Source organism: Papilio polytes, unplaced genomic scaffold, assembly GCF_000836215.1.
Source record: "Papilio polytes unplaced genomic scaffold, Ppol_1.0 DF823934.1, whole genome shotgun sequence".
NCBI classification, from domain to species: Eukaryota; Metazoa; Arthropoda; class Insecta; order Lepidoptera; family Papilionidae; genus Papilio; species Papilio polytes.
This window is the reverse complement of record NW_013525270.1, coordinates 213,590-228,110: the sequence shown is the minus strand read 5'-3', so window position 1 is coordinate 228,110 and position 14,521 is coordinate 213,590. Positions and strand designations below refer to the sequence as shown.

Sequence of the window (14,521 nt, the reverse complement as noted above, 5' to 3'; positions counted from 1 at the left end):
CGACGTTTTTATAAAACCTACAGCCTCCACTAAACCGGGTGTCGTCATCAATCCATCTCCGAATTGTAGCCATTGCATTAGATTAGGGAGTGTAGCAACTTTTAATTCTTGTAAACTAGCATTGTTTGAATTTAGTTTAAAAACGATTCCCGGAAATGCTATGTGATCATATAGACTCTTTCCAACTCTTAAATCACTGATTACTGGGATTCCTAGTACTTCTAATTTTTCTTTTGGCCCGACGCCTGACAACATAAGCAATTGTGGTGAACCTACTGCACCAGCAGCTAGAATGACCTCTCTACGACAACGCACTGTGTGTTTAATGTGATTTTTGAGGTACTCAACAGCATAGGCTCTTTTAGTTTGAGGTTCAATAACAACTTTAGTTACTTTAGCATCAGTAAGTATGTGCAAATTCTTCCTTCTTTTATGTGGATGTAAGAAAGCTTTAGCTGCGCTCAATCTATGTCCTCTATTTTGTGTTGTCTGAACATATCCGAAGCCGAGCTGATCCGGTGCGTTGTAATCGATTGTCGGGTTGCCGTGCAATCTTCCCGATGCTAGAAAAGCTTCAACTAGACCAGTTCTGAAAAATCGTTAAATTATGTTAAAAGGAGCGGTTTCCGTTTTTTTAAGTAGTGGTGCTTATTAACATTGTATTTTCCAAATAATTTGCTATCGTTTAGCAAAAATGCGATAAGTACTATAATATCAATTTATAACATCAGTAATTTTAGCAAAAAAATATTTGTAGGCTCATAATGATTCTGACCACAAATAACCCATTTATGCCTTATCAAAATTCGACTTGATTCGCGGATAATTCCAGTGATTGAGTCTATTCACTCACCTGAACGGGACATTCTCGACCGTTAGCTCACCATCACGTCCACTGTACGTAGCGTTTTTATATTTCCTCAATTCGCATCGCTGCGATTTCTTATAATACGGCAGAATTTCGTCGTAAGACCTGAAATTATTTCATAAGAAAAGTTTAATTACAGTAAAACTGAATACTACTTTAAAAGCTCTAATTTTTGTAATTAAGCTTTTAATAAGTAGGTGTTTAAGTTTAACTACCACGTGTGGCTTTTCGGAATGTTGATTCCACAGATTTGAAATTCAAAGTTACGCACTGCGAGTATCAAATTAATTAAGATTAATACTTAAGTATTTAAAGAGTTTTAAATTTTTTCTTAACATTATTTTAAATTTGTATCTAAATTCGACTTCTAACGGTTAACAATGAAACTATAAAATGTACTACAATAATTAATAAAAAATCAAATAACATATTTAATAAGTTAATAAAAACGAAAAATTATTACGAAAGCAGCAATAGTGTATATTATAATACCATGTAAACATATTTCTCGTAAAATATATGATTTATAAAATTCCACAGTAGAAGCTATTTCAATTAAAGGCTTGTAGTCGCGTGTCTATATTTTATGTAAGCCTTTGTAAGATCTAATCAACCTTACACGATTTCATGGAAACATAATTTTAAAAATAACACACAAACACGCGTCTTATAATAGTCAATCTTTTTAAACATTTTTTTTTTCATTCAAGAAGTGCTTTCGGAAACAGTAAAACGAATGTTACTGTTTAAAATTAAAAAAAGATCTTATCAAGTCTTACTCCATTTGAAGTGAACAGTGTAAATACATTTTAAGCAAACTTATTTATGATTTCCTCTTTATAACATTAGTATAGATGGCAACATTTAAATTAATTTAGATTTGAAATATGATTTTAACTGGCCGCTTATAATTTCAAATTGCTATAACGAAGAATGTTTAATTTAAAATAAACAAAAGTGTATCAAAACAAAAGAATAACAGTGTCCCATTTTTAGGCGAAAGTAGGAAAGTCTATGTATATTAGTAGTTATTTTAGAGTAACTAGTTGTAACTCGTCCGTGTTAAAAAGGTACTTAATAGAAATAGGCCAGTCAAGCCGTATTGATGCCAAGTTTAACAATTATTATCTTATTAATATAATTAATGAATTCTCGAAATTAGTATAAACGTAAAATATCATGAAATATAATTACGAGATGGCACGATTTCTGTGAATCAAAACTCATCGGGCGTGCCCGGTCCATTATCTCATAATACCGGGAGCAGCGATCAGAGCCTTTAGAATTCAAGATCCGAGATAGTTTGATCTCCATCTTTTGAATACGAACAATTTATTGAATAGTAGAGTTTGCTTTTTGATCTACTAAATATACTTAAACAGTTCGATTAGTAACAACTAGCTTTTGTACGCGACTGCGTTCAGGTGGCATTAAAAAAAACAAAAGTGAGTAGCCTATGTTTTCTTCCAGACTATCATCTACGTCTATGCCAAATTTCATTTATAATATTAGTTAGATTAGTAAGAAGTAAGATTATCAATGTTTCTTAATAAATGTTTAAGTTTTAACCTTATTACGCTGGATTTAGTCATGATTGTATTTTGTTTTTCCGTAAGATTTCTATGTTTGTATCAACAGTTAAGCTAATACTAGCAAATCCCAATTTAACTTTTGTTGGAAGCACGTCTTGACTTAATAAGATACAGTTTAGGCTCGCTCCCAAATGTGCTATTAAAGAGCCTTTAGTACTGAGGTAAGCGGGGCTGTATAATAATATGCAAAGTGGTTCATGAGATAAAATAATTTCAAACGCACCATCCATAGTTACCGTCAGCGGCGATCCTGTCCCAGTCCTGAGGGCGGCCGCGGGAGTAAATCATATCATTAACGACACTGCTGCCCCCTACCGCTTTGCCTTCCGGTGAGTAACAACGCTGCTCCTCACTACCTATAAACATAGGAATAAGGTATTAGAATGCCTTGAACCTAAGGAAGTGAACAAAAGTAAACAAGATCGAACGTCCGAAATAACTAACGGATATATAAACTTGGCTAGCTTTCGCCTGCGACTCTGTCCGCGTGGAATTAAAAATAAAACAAAAGTAGATAACCTATGTGTTCTTCCAGACTATCCTCTACATCTATGCCAAATTACATCAATATCCGTTCAGCTGTTTAGTCTACAAACTCTAATATCCATTCATCCATCCAAAATTTTGCATTTATAATAAAAGTAAAAAGACTATCAAAACAGTCTGTATTTTATTGTTTTGTTTACGCATTATGCGATATGTTTTGTAGTCTCTTTATTTCTTATTTTATTCTTGAACGTTAATAAAATACATGTTGGACTACGCACAAGAGACATTGTGTGTCAGTGACAGTTATTATTGCATTCCATAGCCTATAATGATGTCCTTGGATGGTATTCATAGCAATTAAATCTCCATAATAATGCATGGGTTCCGACAGAACTGCATAGTATAAGTTGTTTACAATTTTGAGGTCCCCGTTTCCGAACAGGTTTCTTTCTACTTTTAAATTGCAATCCCAGTCTATTTATAAACAGAAAATGAAGTTGATATTTTTATAAAAATGTTACCTCGCCCATCTTACATCGGAATACGTACATACTCGTATATATTCTACATTCAATTTTAAGTAAAGAAATATTACAGGTTTTCTTTACGGGAAATTCTTAAAGAATAGACAATTATTACTTTTTATGCAGTGGTGTATGATAATGAGTTAATAGCTGTTTTGTGTTTTCACTGATTTATTATTTACAGATTGTCTAATTTTTTAGTTTTTTTTTATTCGTGTACATTTCAAATCAAACTTAATTTTATATCCAGCAAGAATGAATGGTTTTTCTAAAGATGGAATTTAAAATACTGTTTCTTAAACAAATTTAGTACTTGACAGTATTCTTAGTGGTAACGAGCTATCCAAAGTTTGTATCAGTTCAGTGCTTATTATCTTTTGTTCGCTGTTTTCCTTAAACGGTACAAATACGATAATAGGTTAACCTTGTTAACTAGCTTTAACCGGGAAAACAAACTGGGACCAATTTGGCTTATTTTTCGTTTACTTAACATCCTTTTCTTGCTTACTATAGAAAACATTTTTTCTAAATAAATATCATTGATTCACATTAAACACTTATGTTTACGTAAACATTCACATTTGTACAATATACGATAGTTATTTGACTTCATAAGTGTACCACAGCTAGTCCCTGGTAACCGCTTAATGTTTTTTTTTGTCAAATTTTAAGCGTTTTTAACGCTTTCATCCCTATTAAAATGCGAAAAATTTATCATTTATCAATTGTTCTGAATAGTTATCGTACCAACTATTTGGCCATTAGTCCAATTCACACACATTGGCCAACAAGTTGGCGAGTGGTGTTGAAAAATCTAAATAGATAGCTTTATAACTTACCCAAGCAAACTCCTGGTTGATGTTCCATAGTATACGGCCAGACGTAATGTGTTAATTTGATATACGGCGCAAGCGCTGGTATGTCTGATAGCAGCATCTCTGGTTTGCCAGCTTCAAGCAACAGAACAGTTGCCTTTGGTTTGCCTTCAGTAAGCCGCGCTGCAAGAACTGACCCAGAAGTGCCAGCACCGACGATTATGTAGTCATACTCTTCCAGCATTTTATCTAAAATATTAAGGGCTTATTAAAGTTATTTGAATTTTCACTGCTCTCCAATTTTCGAGGTACTCCGCACTTAGCCAACGAGGTCGATTGTGGCCTAGTCACTCTAACTTGGGTAAGTTCGATCCTCTTGATAGGAGATGTGAGTGATAATATTGGAAGTATACCAACGACGTTATTTGTCTGTTTTAAAGCAAATTTTTACAAGCATGCAGATTCATTTGTCTTATAACGTTGTCTTAGGGTGACAATGTTCTTTGTCTATTTATGCGGAATTCGTATATGAAAAACAGGTAATTAAATGTTGAATGCCAAAAGCTTCATTTTTAATTAATAAATTACCATACCAGATTGAATACAAAAATAAATTTGTTTGACATTGGTGTAACCTATACATTGTAATTATTTATCCCTTAATAATAGGCATTTTTATACACACTATTACGTTTTACGTTATTCATCTAGTATTGTAATCGCTTTGTTTGTTTTTGCGTATGTATGTGAAAATTAAAGAGACTGTAAACAGACAGGATGCTTATGTAAATTACTGCTATATGACTGATTATTCACACATTATAAATATGCACTTATGCAAGCCATAACAACATACGTTCTATGTTTTTAAAATGTGTAAAGTAAAGAGGTATAAGGGAAAATCTACAAGAGACGTTCAAGTGGTCAGGAATAGAAACGATGTACAGAGAGGGAGTAAAAGTTTTAAGGCTCGTACGTTTGACTCAGAGAACAAAATTAGGTTTACTCCACTTTTGACTTGTACTCAGACTAAAATATCTAACAAAGATAATTTATTATGAAATTTACACGAAATTTAGTTGATTTATTAAGAAGCGACAGACGTTGCCCGTAGACAACCTGACAATCTCGATAAACTAGTAGTGGTTGGAAAGATCGAGGGCAAAAGGTCACGAGGCCGTTCACCTACCCGATGGGCCGATCAGGTTCAGTCTATACTGGGACTCAACATCCCAACTGCCCTGAGACAAGCCGAAGACAGGGAGGCATGGAGGCAGCTCATTGATGACTCGGTAAAGGCTTATCAGGGCAAGCACGACCTTCAGCAATGAAGAAACGAAGAAGAAGAAGAAGATTAAGAAGCGAACAAATACATTACATATTTTTTTGAGTCATGTAATGCCTGTGTTATGCTAAGTTTTTATTATTACTATGTTTCACCTACATACGGCAAGGCAGGTGTTAAGATAACTGGAAAAAAACAGTGAGTAAGCAATAAGCGAAATAATCTACCTCAGTAATTAAGTGAAATATTTTGACGTGTTTTGTAATATTAAAACCTTTAATCCATTTTAAACTTTACATAAATTACAACTCTTTGTCAGTAAAATCCTCTTTATGACGACAATAAACAAAAACAATCAGTTACCTATCTTGATTTACTACGCGAAGTTAGATTAAGAGTAAATAAGGACAGTAATTTAACGTTTACAATAAATCCCTTCTATTCATATCCGGTCATCATTAAGGTAACGTTACTTGCGAGCGGGAAACAATCAACAATTAATTTCTGTGTTTTGGCCCTGATTATACTCGAATAGTATAAACCATTGTTAAAAAACTGTTTGAAGGTAAATTGAATCAGATTACATTATATCATATTGTTTTCGTGTTTTGTGAGAACATTTGCTTATCAGACAGGTGAATAATTCAAGATATGACCTCCTTACGATGGAAGATCCACTATAATTACTGAATGCATATTTTCTTTGTGTTTTAAGTTCGTCAATGGAGACACTTCAAATTAATAGACATATAAAAACGTAACCATAGCTTTTATTTTTTTTGGAAATGACGAGCTACATTTTTTTTATTCTGTCACTAATAAGATGGCTTTTCAACCCACAACTCACATGTAATAAAATCAATCATATAATGTAAATATATAACTGCTGTGTATAAATCTATACTGAAAGTTTTGCGATCCCTATTGGAAGATGGACAAAAGTAAAAGAACTTACCCTCAGGCAATTGATAAGAATCCCGTAGAAAATCGAAAGGATCTCCAGCTACATTGGGAGAATAATTAACTGACATTGTTTGCATCATCATATCGACTATCGGACTTTGTGGATACGACCAGTGTAAAAACCTCTTTTCTCTTGTTTTAACATCTTTGATATCCATTTCATCAGTTTGATTTTCGTTTTCAAGGTTTGTCGAACTTTCCGCAACATAAGGCCATAGTATTCTTTCGTTTCTTGCACTTTCTATATCTGGGTTTGCGATCTCATTGACATTCTGGTACGGGTCGTCCTCAATCGTGACAAATTCATCTTTGCCGATAATAGCACTTTGAACGTAACAAATATAAATGGTCACAAATGTGATCCACAATGTTTTATGCATTATTTCTGAAATTAAACGTATTGCAATAATTATTTACAATTCTTAAATTTGTAGATAACGCAGTTTAATACGATGGTGCGTAATTCTCCGAGATCGGTGCGCTTTTTTGAAGTGATTTTGTCGATAGCCCTCTAAGATTTACGAAAATTCTCTTTGTAAAACAAGGAAAAGCTTTTTTTTTTTAAGTTCAAGCTTGTTTCAATACAGTTATATTTATGTAATATATGAATTTATAAATTTAAAATCTTCATAATAATTCGTTAAATACGATATTTTTTTAAATTAAAATAATTATTTAGACTACAATTTCTGATTTTTCTGATAAATGATTTCTTTATACATATACGAGTATGTATTATTTAAACGGCACTGACAGAACACCACTTACCGAAAAGGATAACCAAATTTAAAATATTCTATTTATGCGATATTTTGAAAAAAATATTATCTAGCGTCGCGTTTTCTCGACGATTCAAGAGCGAATGATCGTTGAGAACTGACCGCGGGCTTAAACCAGCCTTGACCGTGCACTTCTATGTACCGCTATCTCGCCGCAATACCTCACAAAGAGGTCTCCGATAAGAACACACTTTATTATACTTTACTGGGTCGAGGTAATTGCATTCTTAATCCTCTTGAAGCTTTCTTAGCTTAGACATGAAAAGCATAATTAATAAATCATTTAGAATGATTTAGAATTAGTATTCTAACATACTTTAGTTATTTAAAGATGTAATGGTAACTTAGTTCGTGGTAGGTAAATGTTGAAAAAGTGAATTGTAGGAAATCTTGTCCAAATGTATAGAAAAGTACAATTTAAAACCGCGAAAAAGCTTTGTTGAATGTTTGCAGTTTACTTATATGAAGCTATTGATTAAAGTGTTTACTTAGTCACAGAAGTAAACACTAACTTGATTGAAAGAAGATCTCGGCTGCAAAGGTAAAGATAATCGGCTTAATAAACTAAATATTTTTCATTTGTTTTAGTAATCTACATTTGATGTTATAACGGTTTCAAGAATAATATTTTTCGTGTTAGAAACATTAACTCTTAACTGTATAGGATATTAAATGTAATTGTAGTTTCCTTGACTAGAAAACTATCTAATAATTAAGTACAGTTAAAAGAACCGTATCTCAATGCGAACTAAATAAAATCTTAATACTTTCGTATATTTTAACAAACGTAATATTCTTTTCATGACATTTACAAATAAGGTAAAAAAAACAAACAAAACTCTGTTAATTAAGTTTTGTTAGTTTAAGATTTATGGGGCGTTATCGTCGCTTCGCGACAAAGCCCCCTGTAAATAAATGTATTTCTAATTAAGTTAATAACGTTTTTTTTTCTCTCTTCTAATACTATTTCTAAAATTAGTATACTTTTGTGATATTATAGTAAATTCGTAACTGATCAAGGGTAAACTGTGTTGAGGGGTCTAGCATGAAAATTTGCGAGAAAACATTCGTCATCGTTGCAATTTGTGTTAGATGTGCGCAGCGCACCAAGAGTATAACAGCGACAAATCTGACACAATATTACTCGAATACGTTACGAATATTGTCAAGAAAATTTGTGTGTTTTAATGCTTGATAGGTAATAAGTGACAATTTTGTTTTAAACAAAAGAACAATACAGCCAGTCATTCTTAGGTTCCAGTCTTGAATTTCAAATGTAGAATTAAAAAAAAATTAAAGTAACTAAGCTGAATTTATCTTTAACTAGAGAGTTGGGAATTTGTATGTCATGATAACTCTCAGAGTACCGTAAGGTTTGAGGCAAACACCTCTATGCTAACGTGTACGGTACTTTCAAACAAATCACCTATATACACAATATCGTCTACGCTTTCAGAATTGGCACGAAGTTAACACAGTGCTACCTATGAAAGTTAACCTTGATAACTTCAAAATAACATGTTAAGATTTAGTTAACAAATAGCTGTTGTCCGCGACTTCGTCCACGCAATATTAAGATAAAAGAAAATAGCCTATAATATACCCGTCTATGTCAGCTACCCTTCAGTCAAAGTCCGGTCAAAATCGGCCCAGCCTTTTCGGAGATTACACGGAACAAACGCGGTTTGGCGGCAGACAGACAGGCAAAAAAATTAAATGCGATTTTCGTAATTAGCAACCCGAAATCTTATTTTTTTGATGTTACAAATAGACACTCCAATTTTTTATATGTATAGATGATATTGAGAAATAGGAAGAACCTTCCGTAAAATTTAACTGTCATATTTGTGTGGAAATTTATTTGTTAACAACTAGATATTTAACGTTAAATTATTTTTTATTCATTTATCATGTTCTCACGCTTATTACAAAATATAAATTGTAAATTCAACGCAATGTTTCCAGTCAAAATGTTAATGCTCTTTGTGTTGTTGCCTTATTTAACGAGTATATAACACCTTATTACATAGTATTACGTTGAATTAGCATTAATGTATGAACGCACATTGCTTGGCGTGACAGCACCCAACACTATCGTGATTGTTACAAACACGGATTAATCCTTTTTCTGTTTAATGTACTTCTTTTATCTAAGTACAAGAATCATATTTTTTTAAATAAAAGTCTTAAAATAACATCATTTATTTAACAGTTACATTCTTAAAAGAAATAAGTTATTTTTATCGTCTTTTTATCTTCAAGATCTGGCACAAACACGTTAAAAACATATAAGTTAAAAATAACAAAAGAACTCATAACTATCAATCATAAGTCAATGACCGTACGAAGTAGGCGAAAGTGATAAGCATTCGCGGTCTCGGGGTCAGTGGGCGCGTGTGCTTGAGCATAACGGACTGGACTGACAAAATAACGCAAACATACAAAAAATCAGGTGTAGTTGGTTCAACTTTTATTGGCTGTTTGTCTGCATAAGGTTTATCAATTCATCCCTTCCCTTAGTAACTTGTAAAGCCACATAGTAGATCTGTCAAATGGTATATATCCCTATCTTTTTTAACATCGGTTTACAATTTAGTCTATTGTGGTAAATGGCCTGAATCGACATCACAGTAAATATTGCTTGATCGAATGTGTATTGGAATATTTCAAATCATCGCACCAAGATGTGTTGAACTATCTATAACGGGTTGAACAAGTTGCGAATTTCACTTTTCTATTCGTAAAAACTTGTTTAACAATTTTAAATTTAATGTAGTAGTAGTCATTATAAAAGTATTTAATAAACCATAACATTCGAGACGACAGATTTAGGACACAAGAAGAAAGTAAGTAATTCCGTCTGGTCGAGCAACCTCTATAAAGTTCTATACAACATACATTTTTGAACCAAAATTTACACTATTTTTATCCATAACTTACTTTAATTTTCTATGCTCTTGTACTGTAACGAAAAAAAGGTATCATAAAGTGAAAGAAAATAAATTCACTATTTTAATTACAAGTAGAATTTATGATAGTCATCTAAAAGCCATTATGCTACGTATGAAAGCATAAATTATAACTTTATAATGCGGTTTTTATTAGTGCTGTAAAAAGGCAATTTTTTCGTAGAGTCCGGGATTATTGTAGTTTTTCGTTTGTTTTATGCTTTTTTCTGATTTTCATCTGAAATGAAAAGAGATACTCAGGATAGCACCTTCTTTTTAAATCCATTTTTAAATTTGTACAAGTATACAGTTGAGTGTAAGTATTTTGTTAAGCTGTAAGTTGTTTTTATTAATGTATATTACTTAATATGCAGTCTTATTAAAGTAAAATAACAAAGGTTATTTATTGTTAAGTTTATTACTTGAAGCCAAATTTAATTGTTAAGTACTCTAGGCCACGGGAACGAGAATTTTGGAATATCAAGATTTTGTCAAATATTAATTTCTGTGTATGCCAAGCATTGTTTGTAAATTCTGACATTATTTTTTATATTTACATTTTCTTTAAATGTAGGTATAGACGTTGTCAAATATCTTGGATGCTCGAAATGTTGTACAGCTCGATATAAACATTATTTTAAACTTAATGGGGCGTAAAGAGTTTTGAAGGAAGGGCACAATATAGCTAGCTGATGCATTTGAGCTTACAAAACATTTGAAAAGATGTATAACAGCATTTAATTTAACTACATCTTTTATTGTTATATCAACATACTAGTAAAAATTGCATCCCGTTGAAGGCAAATATTGCTAAACGTCTAGTGTCCTCAAGACTAAAATCTTTTTGTCTATTATGGTTCTAGCATAATATTTTTTACCAGATGAATTAAATTTATTAGTAATATAAAACAGTGCCACCTAGTTTCAATCACACCACGCTCTTGAAACTAGGGTTAAAAACAGTTAACCTGCATGTTTTATCTTTGACGGTATTCAATAGATGTCTCTTATCTCCATCAGTTATCATAGAGCTTAAAAATATTATTCAACAAATTGTTCTCATCTTTTTGTAAAAAAAACATAATTAAATATATCACATGGCCTTTTTATAAAAGAAATAATTAATAAATACTATCAGTAACAGTTATTTTAAGTTAAGTTAAAACTTAATGAATGCCATCGACAATTTTAAACGAAAGGCAAGTTAGTATAAAATTTAATTAAAAACTATAAAATACATTCCGTATCTAAAGCCATATTTTTCGCAATAAATACAATCAATTGGGAAATAGAATATCCTCGAAGCCATTACGTGCATAGGATGTTTTAATCTCCTTTTGATTGACGTGCTTTAATTATGCTGAATATATACAACAGAACAACAAAAAGGATAAAGGGAAATGAACAAAATATATTGTAATCCTCGCCACAGTATTTTTAAATTTGCTTTACAAGCTCTTTTAATATTTGTATTTAATAAATTCTGCAAACCAAGTCTATAGCAATTTTATAGCGATTTTTAACTTCTGGCCAACTGCGGGTTAACTAACAAGATATGTGTAAAGACTGTTGGCTCATGTTTTTGAATTTCTTCGCCGTTGTTTTTCTTCGATATAAGATAATCTAGTAAATGTACATATGGAATTTAAAAAATAAATAAAAAAAACATGGCGAAGATCGCACCTGAACGTATGGTTAGATTATGTTCCGAACTTGTCAAGCGCCTTTAAACTGCGCCACTGACGCTGTATGTTGTGAAAAACTTACTCCACTTCTCTTTTCTGTTCATTTACTATTAATGTAGTTTTATAGTTGTTGTGTGTGTGTCATAATTTTGAATATATATGATAATTTTGAAGCTCCAATCTAATTATGGGAAGGTTCTATAATTTTTAAACAATGTCACAAACAAACACTATTTCATGTTACCATGAATTTATAGTAATAACTATACAAGTAACATATAGGGGTTTGTGAGCGAACGTACGGATAAGATTTATGACTTTATTGATCAGTCATCTATTAACCCTTAACTTGGCAAAATTTTATTTTTTCGAATATCAAAATAATATTCATAGCACTTAACCTTGATGACCCAAGGTGTTTAGAAAAAAAAATTGATGTATCTCTACAGATACACTAACAAGAAAAGTGTTAAAACAATTTCGCACTACTCTCATATATCTGCGTGTCTACAATATTTCAACCACCATACTAAATTTTTTTGGAATGTAAAAAAAGTGTTATGGATTTCTATGAATTACGTTTTCATAATTCTGACGAACCTTGTTATTAATAAAATTTGAAAATATTTTAACAAGATTATTTAAATATCACCGACTAGTTGAGGTTAAGTGTCAGTTCTCTCTATTTGACTCTATATCTTGCACACAAAAATAGTTAGGTATTCAACATAATTTATAAGTAGTTAGAAATCACTAACTACCTTTCGCAAACCAATCAAAACTCATATCGATTTCTTGCTCTCACACGTTGCTCGTAGCATTCTAGTTTCGTAGGGGTTTTAATCCCCCTTTCAAATGTCGTCTGATCGGCGCATAGTAACAACTGATCGGCAGCGAAGAGCGTGCACAGGGCACCGGGCAGCGGGCAATCCACCTCGTTATCTCACCGGCCGGACTCCGCACAAATTGACGGCACAGATTAACCCGATCACAAACACTATAGAAACTGCATTGCAAAATACTAGCTTATTTTCTTACAGTCCTTTGGAATTCAATGATTTGATGGTTTGCGTGTTTTATTCTTTGACACAGATGAACATTTCAATAAAAGTAAAACATCGTTAAAACCTATAGAAAAGATTCAAAGTTAGAGAAGTGTAGGGTTCTAATAAAATTGAAATTATGTTGGTACAAATACTGAATTTAGGTAAAGAAATGAAACGTATTTGAAATGATTGAATGTACTAATGTTAGTTTATAATGCTCTATTTCTTTCTGTTTGATGAAAAGATATGTTGCGGGATTTTGATCCTATAGGCCATAAGTTTAGGGGAAGCTATATTTTCTATGTAGGATAATCTCCATGACTGAGTGATTATTAAAAGTGCATTTATAATGTTGGTTAACAGCATATCATTAGCAATAAGGTTCATGACAACCTTACATAGATTGAAATTGAATTTATAACTATGAGTATGAGGTAACTGAGCATGTATTTAATATTAAAATGACGCTTTGAATAAAGAAAATAAATAAAAATCACTACTCGTGGATTGCTGTAGGTGAAGTGTGACTGTAATATATATTGTAAAACGTAACCAATTTGAATCTTTGCCAAATGAATGGCCCACAAACGTGCGCGGCTGCGCCGGTCACCTATTTAGCGCCGCAGTAATTATTGATAGCACGTACTTAATTACTTTAAAATATGCAACATTATTAAATAGAACATTCTACGCTAATTGTACAACAATGACGCAAATCTAAGTATGCTTTATACAAAACGAAAGAACTCAAATACCCAACAAAATCAATCAAAACAATCGAAAAGTGCAACATTTTGTTTTATAGTTTTTTGAAAACCATCAAATTTTTAATCATCAATTTTGTCTACCTCTAAAATGCAATTTTTATTTAAAAATTTTTAAACGATTTTTGACATATTTTCAATAGTACGAAAACCTGCGTAAGATGAAGTAGCACATTACTGGCGTTCTCGTCGTGAATCTGAAAATCCAATTACTGTGAGAGAGGCGTTCCGTCTCCGCCTCAGGGGTGACGACGCATCTAAATCTTGACTTTATTGTCGTAGACGGAGGTATCCTGGTGATTACTTAACATAATCATGTACAGGAACCTCGTTTTTTATCTGTAATGTCGCGGTATATAGGACGCGATCGGCAAACATGCATGGCGTGAGATTTACGTGTAATCCTTAGAGGATCCGTGGAAAGAACACGATATTCATAAGTGAGAAGAAAAACCATTACTGTCAACTAATGTTTTGTTCTTTGATTTTCCAGTTACCACGTAACTCCCCATTTTACAACGTTGCGAAAATTGTAACTGCTTTCGTTTTCTATTCAAAGTTATATTTATTATTTCTACATTATAAATATTCTTTATCAGATTTTGTAGACAACTGTTTTGATAGATTTACAGTAATTGCGAAATTTTAAACCCAAGATATACTAAATAGAATAATAACTTTCTGTCGTTTTTACGCGTGTATTGTTTGCGTTTATAATGGGAAACTCGCCGTTCGCTTATCATCAGTTTCTAATTTCAGCGTG

At 32.2% G+C, this 14,521-nt stretch overlaps 1 protein-coding gene across 1 annotated transcript in view; it reads right to left on the bottom strand.

Moving 5' to 3' along the window:
• Window positions 1-7,414, bottom strand: part of LOC106102030 (glucose dehydrogenase [FAD, quinone]-like) — a gene marked incomplete in the record, with an annotated part of 8,056 nt that extends 642 nt beyond the window's left edge. The window contains 6 exon segments of the mRNA XM_013281422.1: window positions 1-589; window positions 854-973; window positions 2,684-2,816; window positions 4,313-4,537; window positions 6,529-6,921; window positions 7,305-7,414. Of these exon segments, the coding sequence (XP_013136876.1) occupies window positions 1-589; window positions 854-973; window positions 2,684-2,816; window positions 4,313-4,537; window positions 6,529-6,916 (1,455 nt within the window).
• Window positions 7,415-14,521: the final 7,107 nt, after the last annotated feature.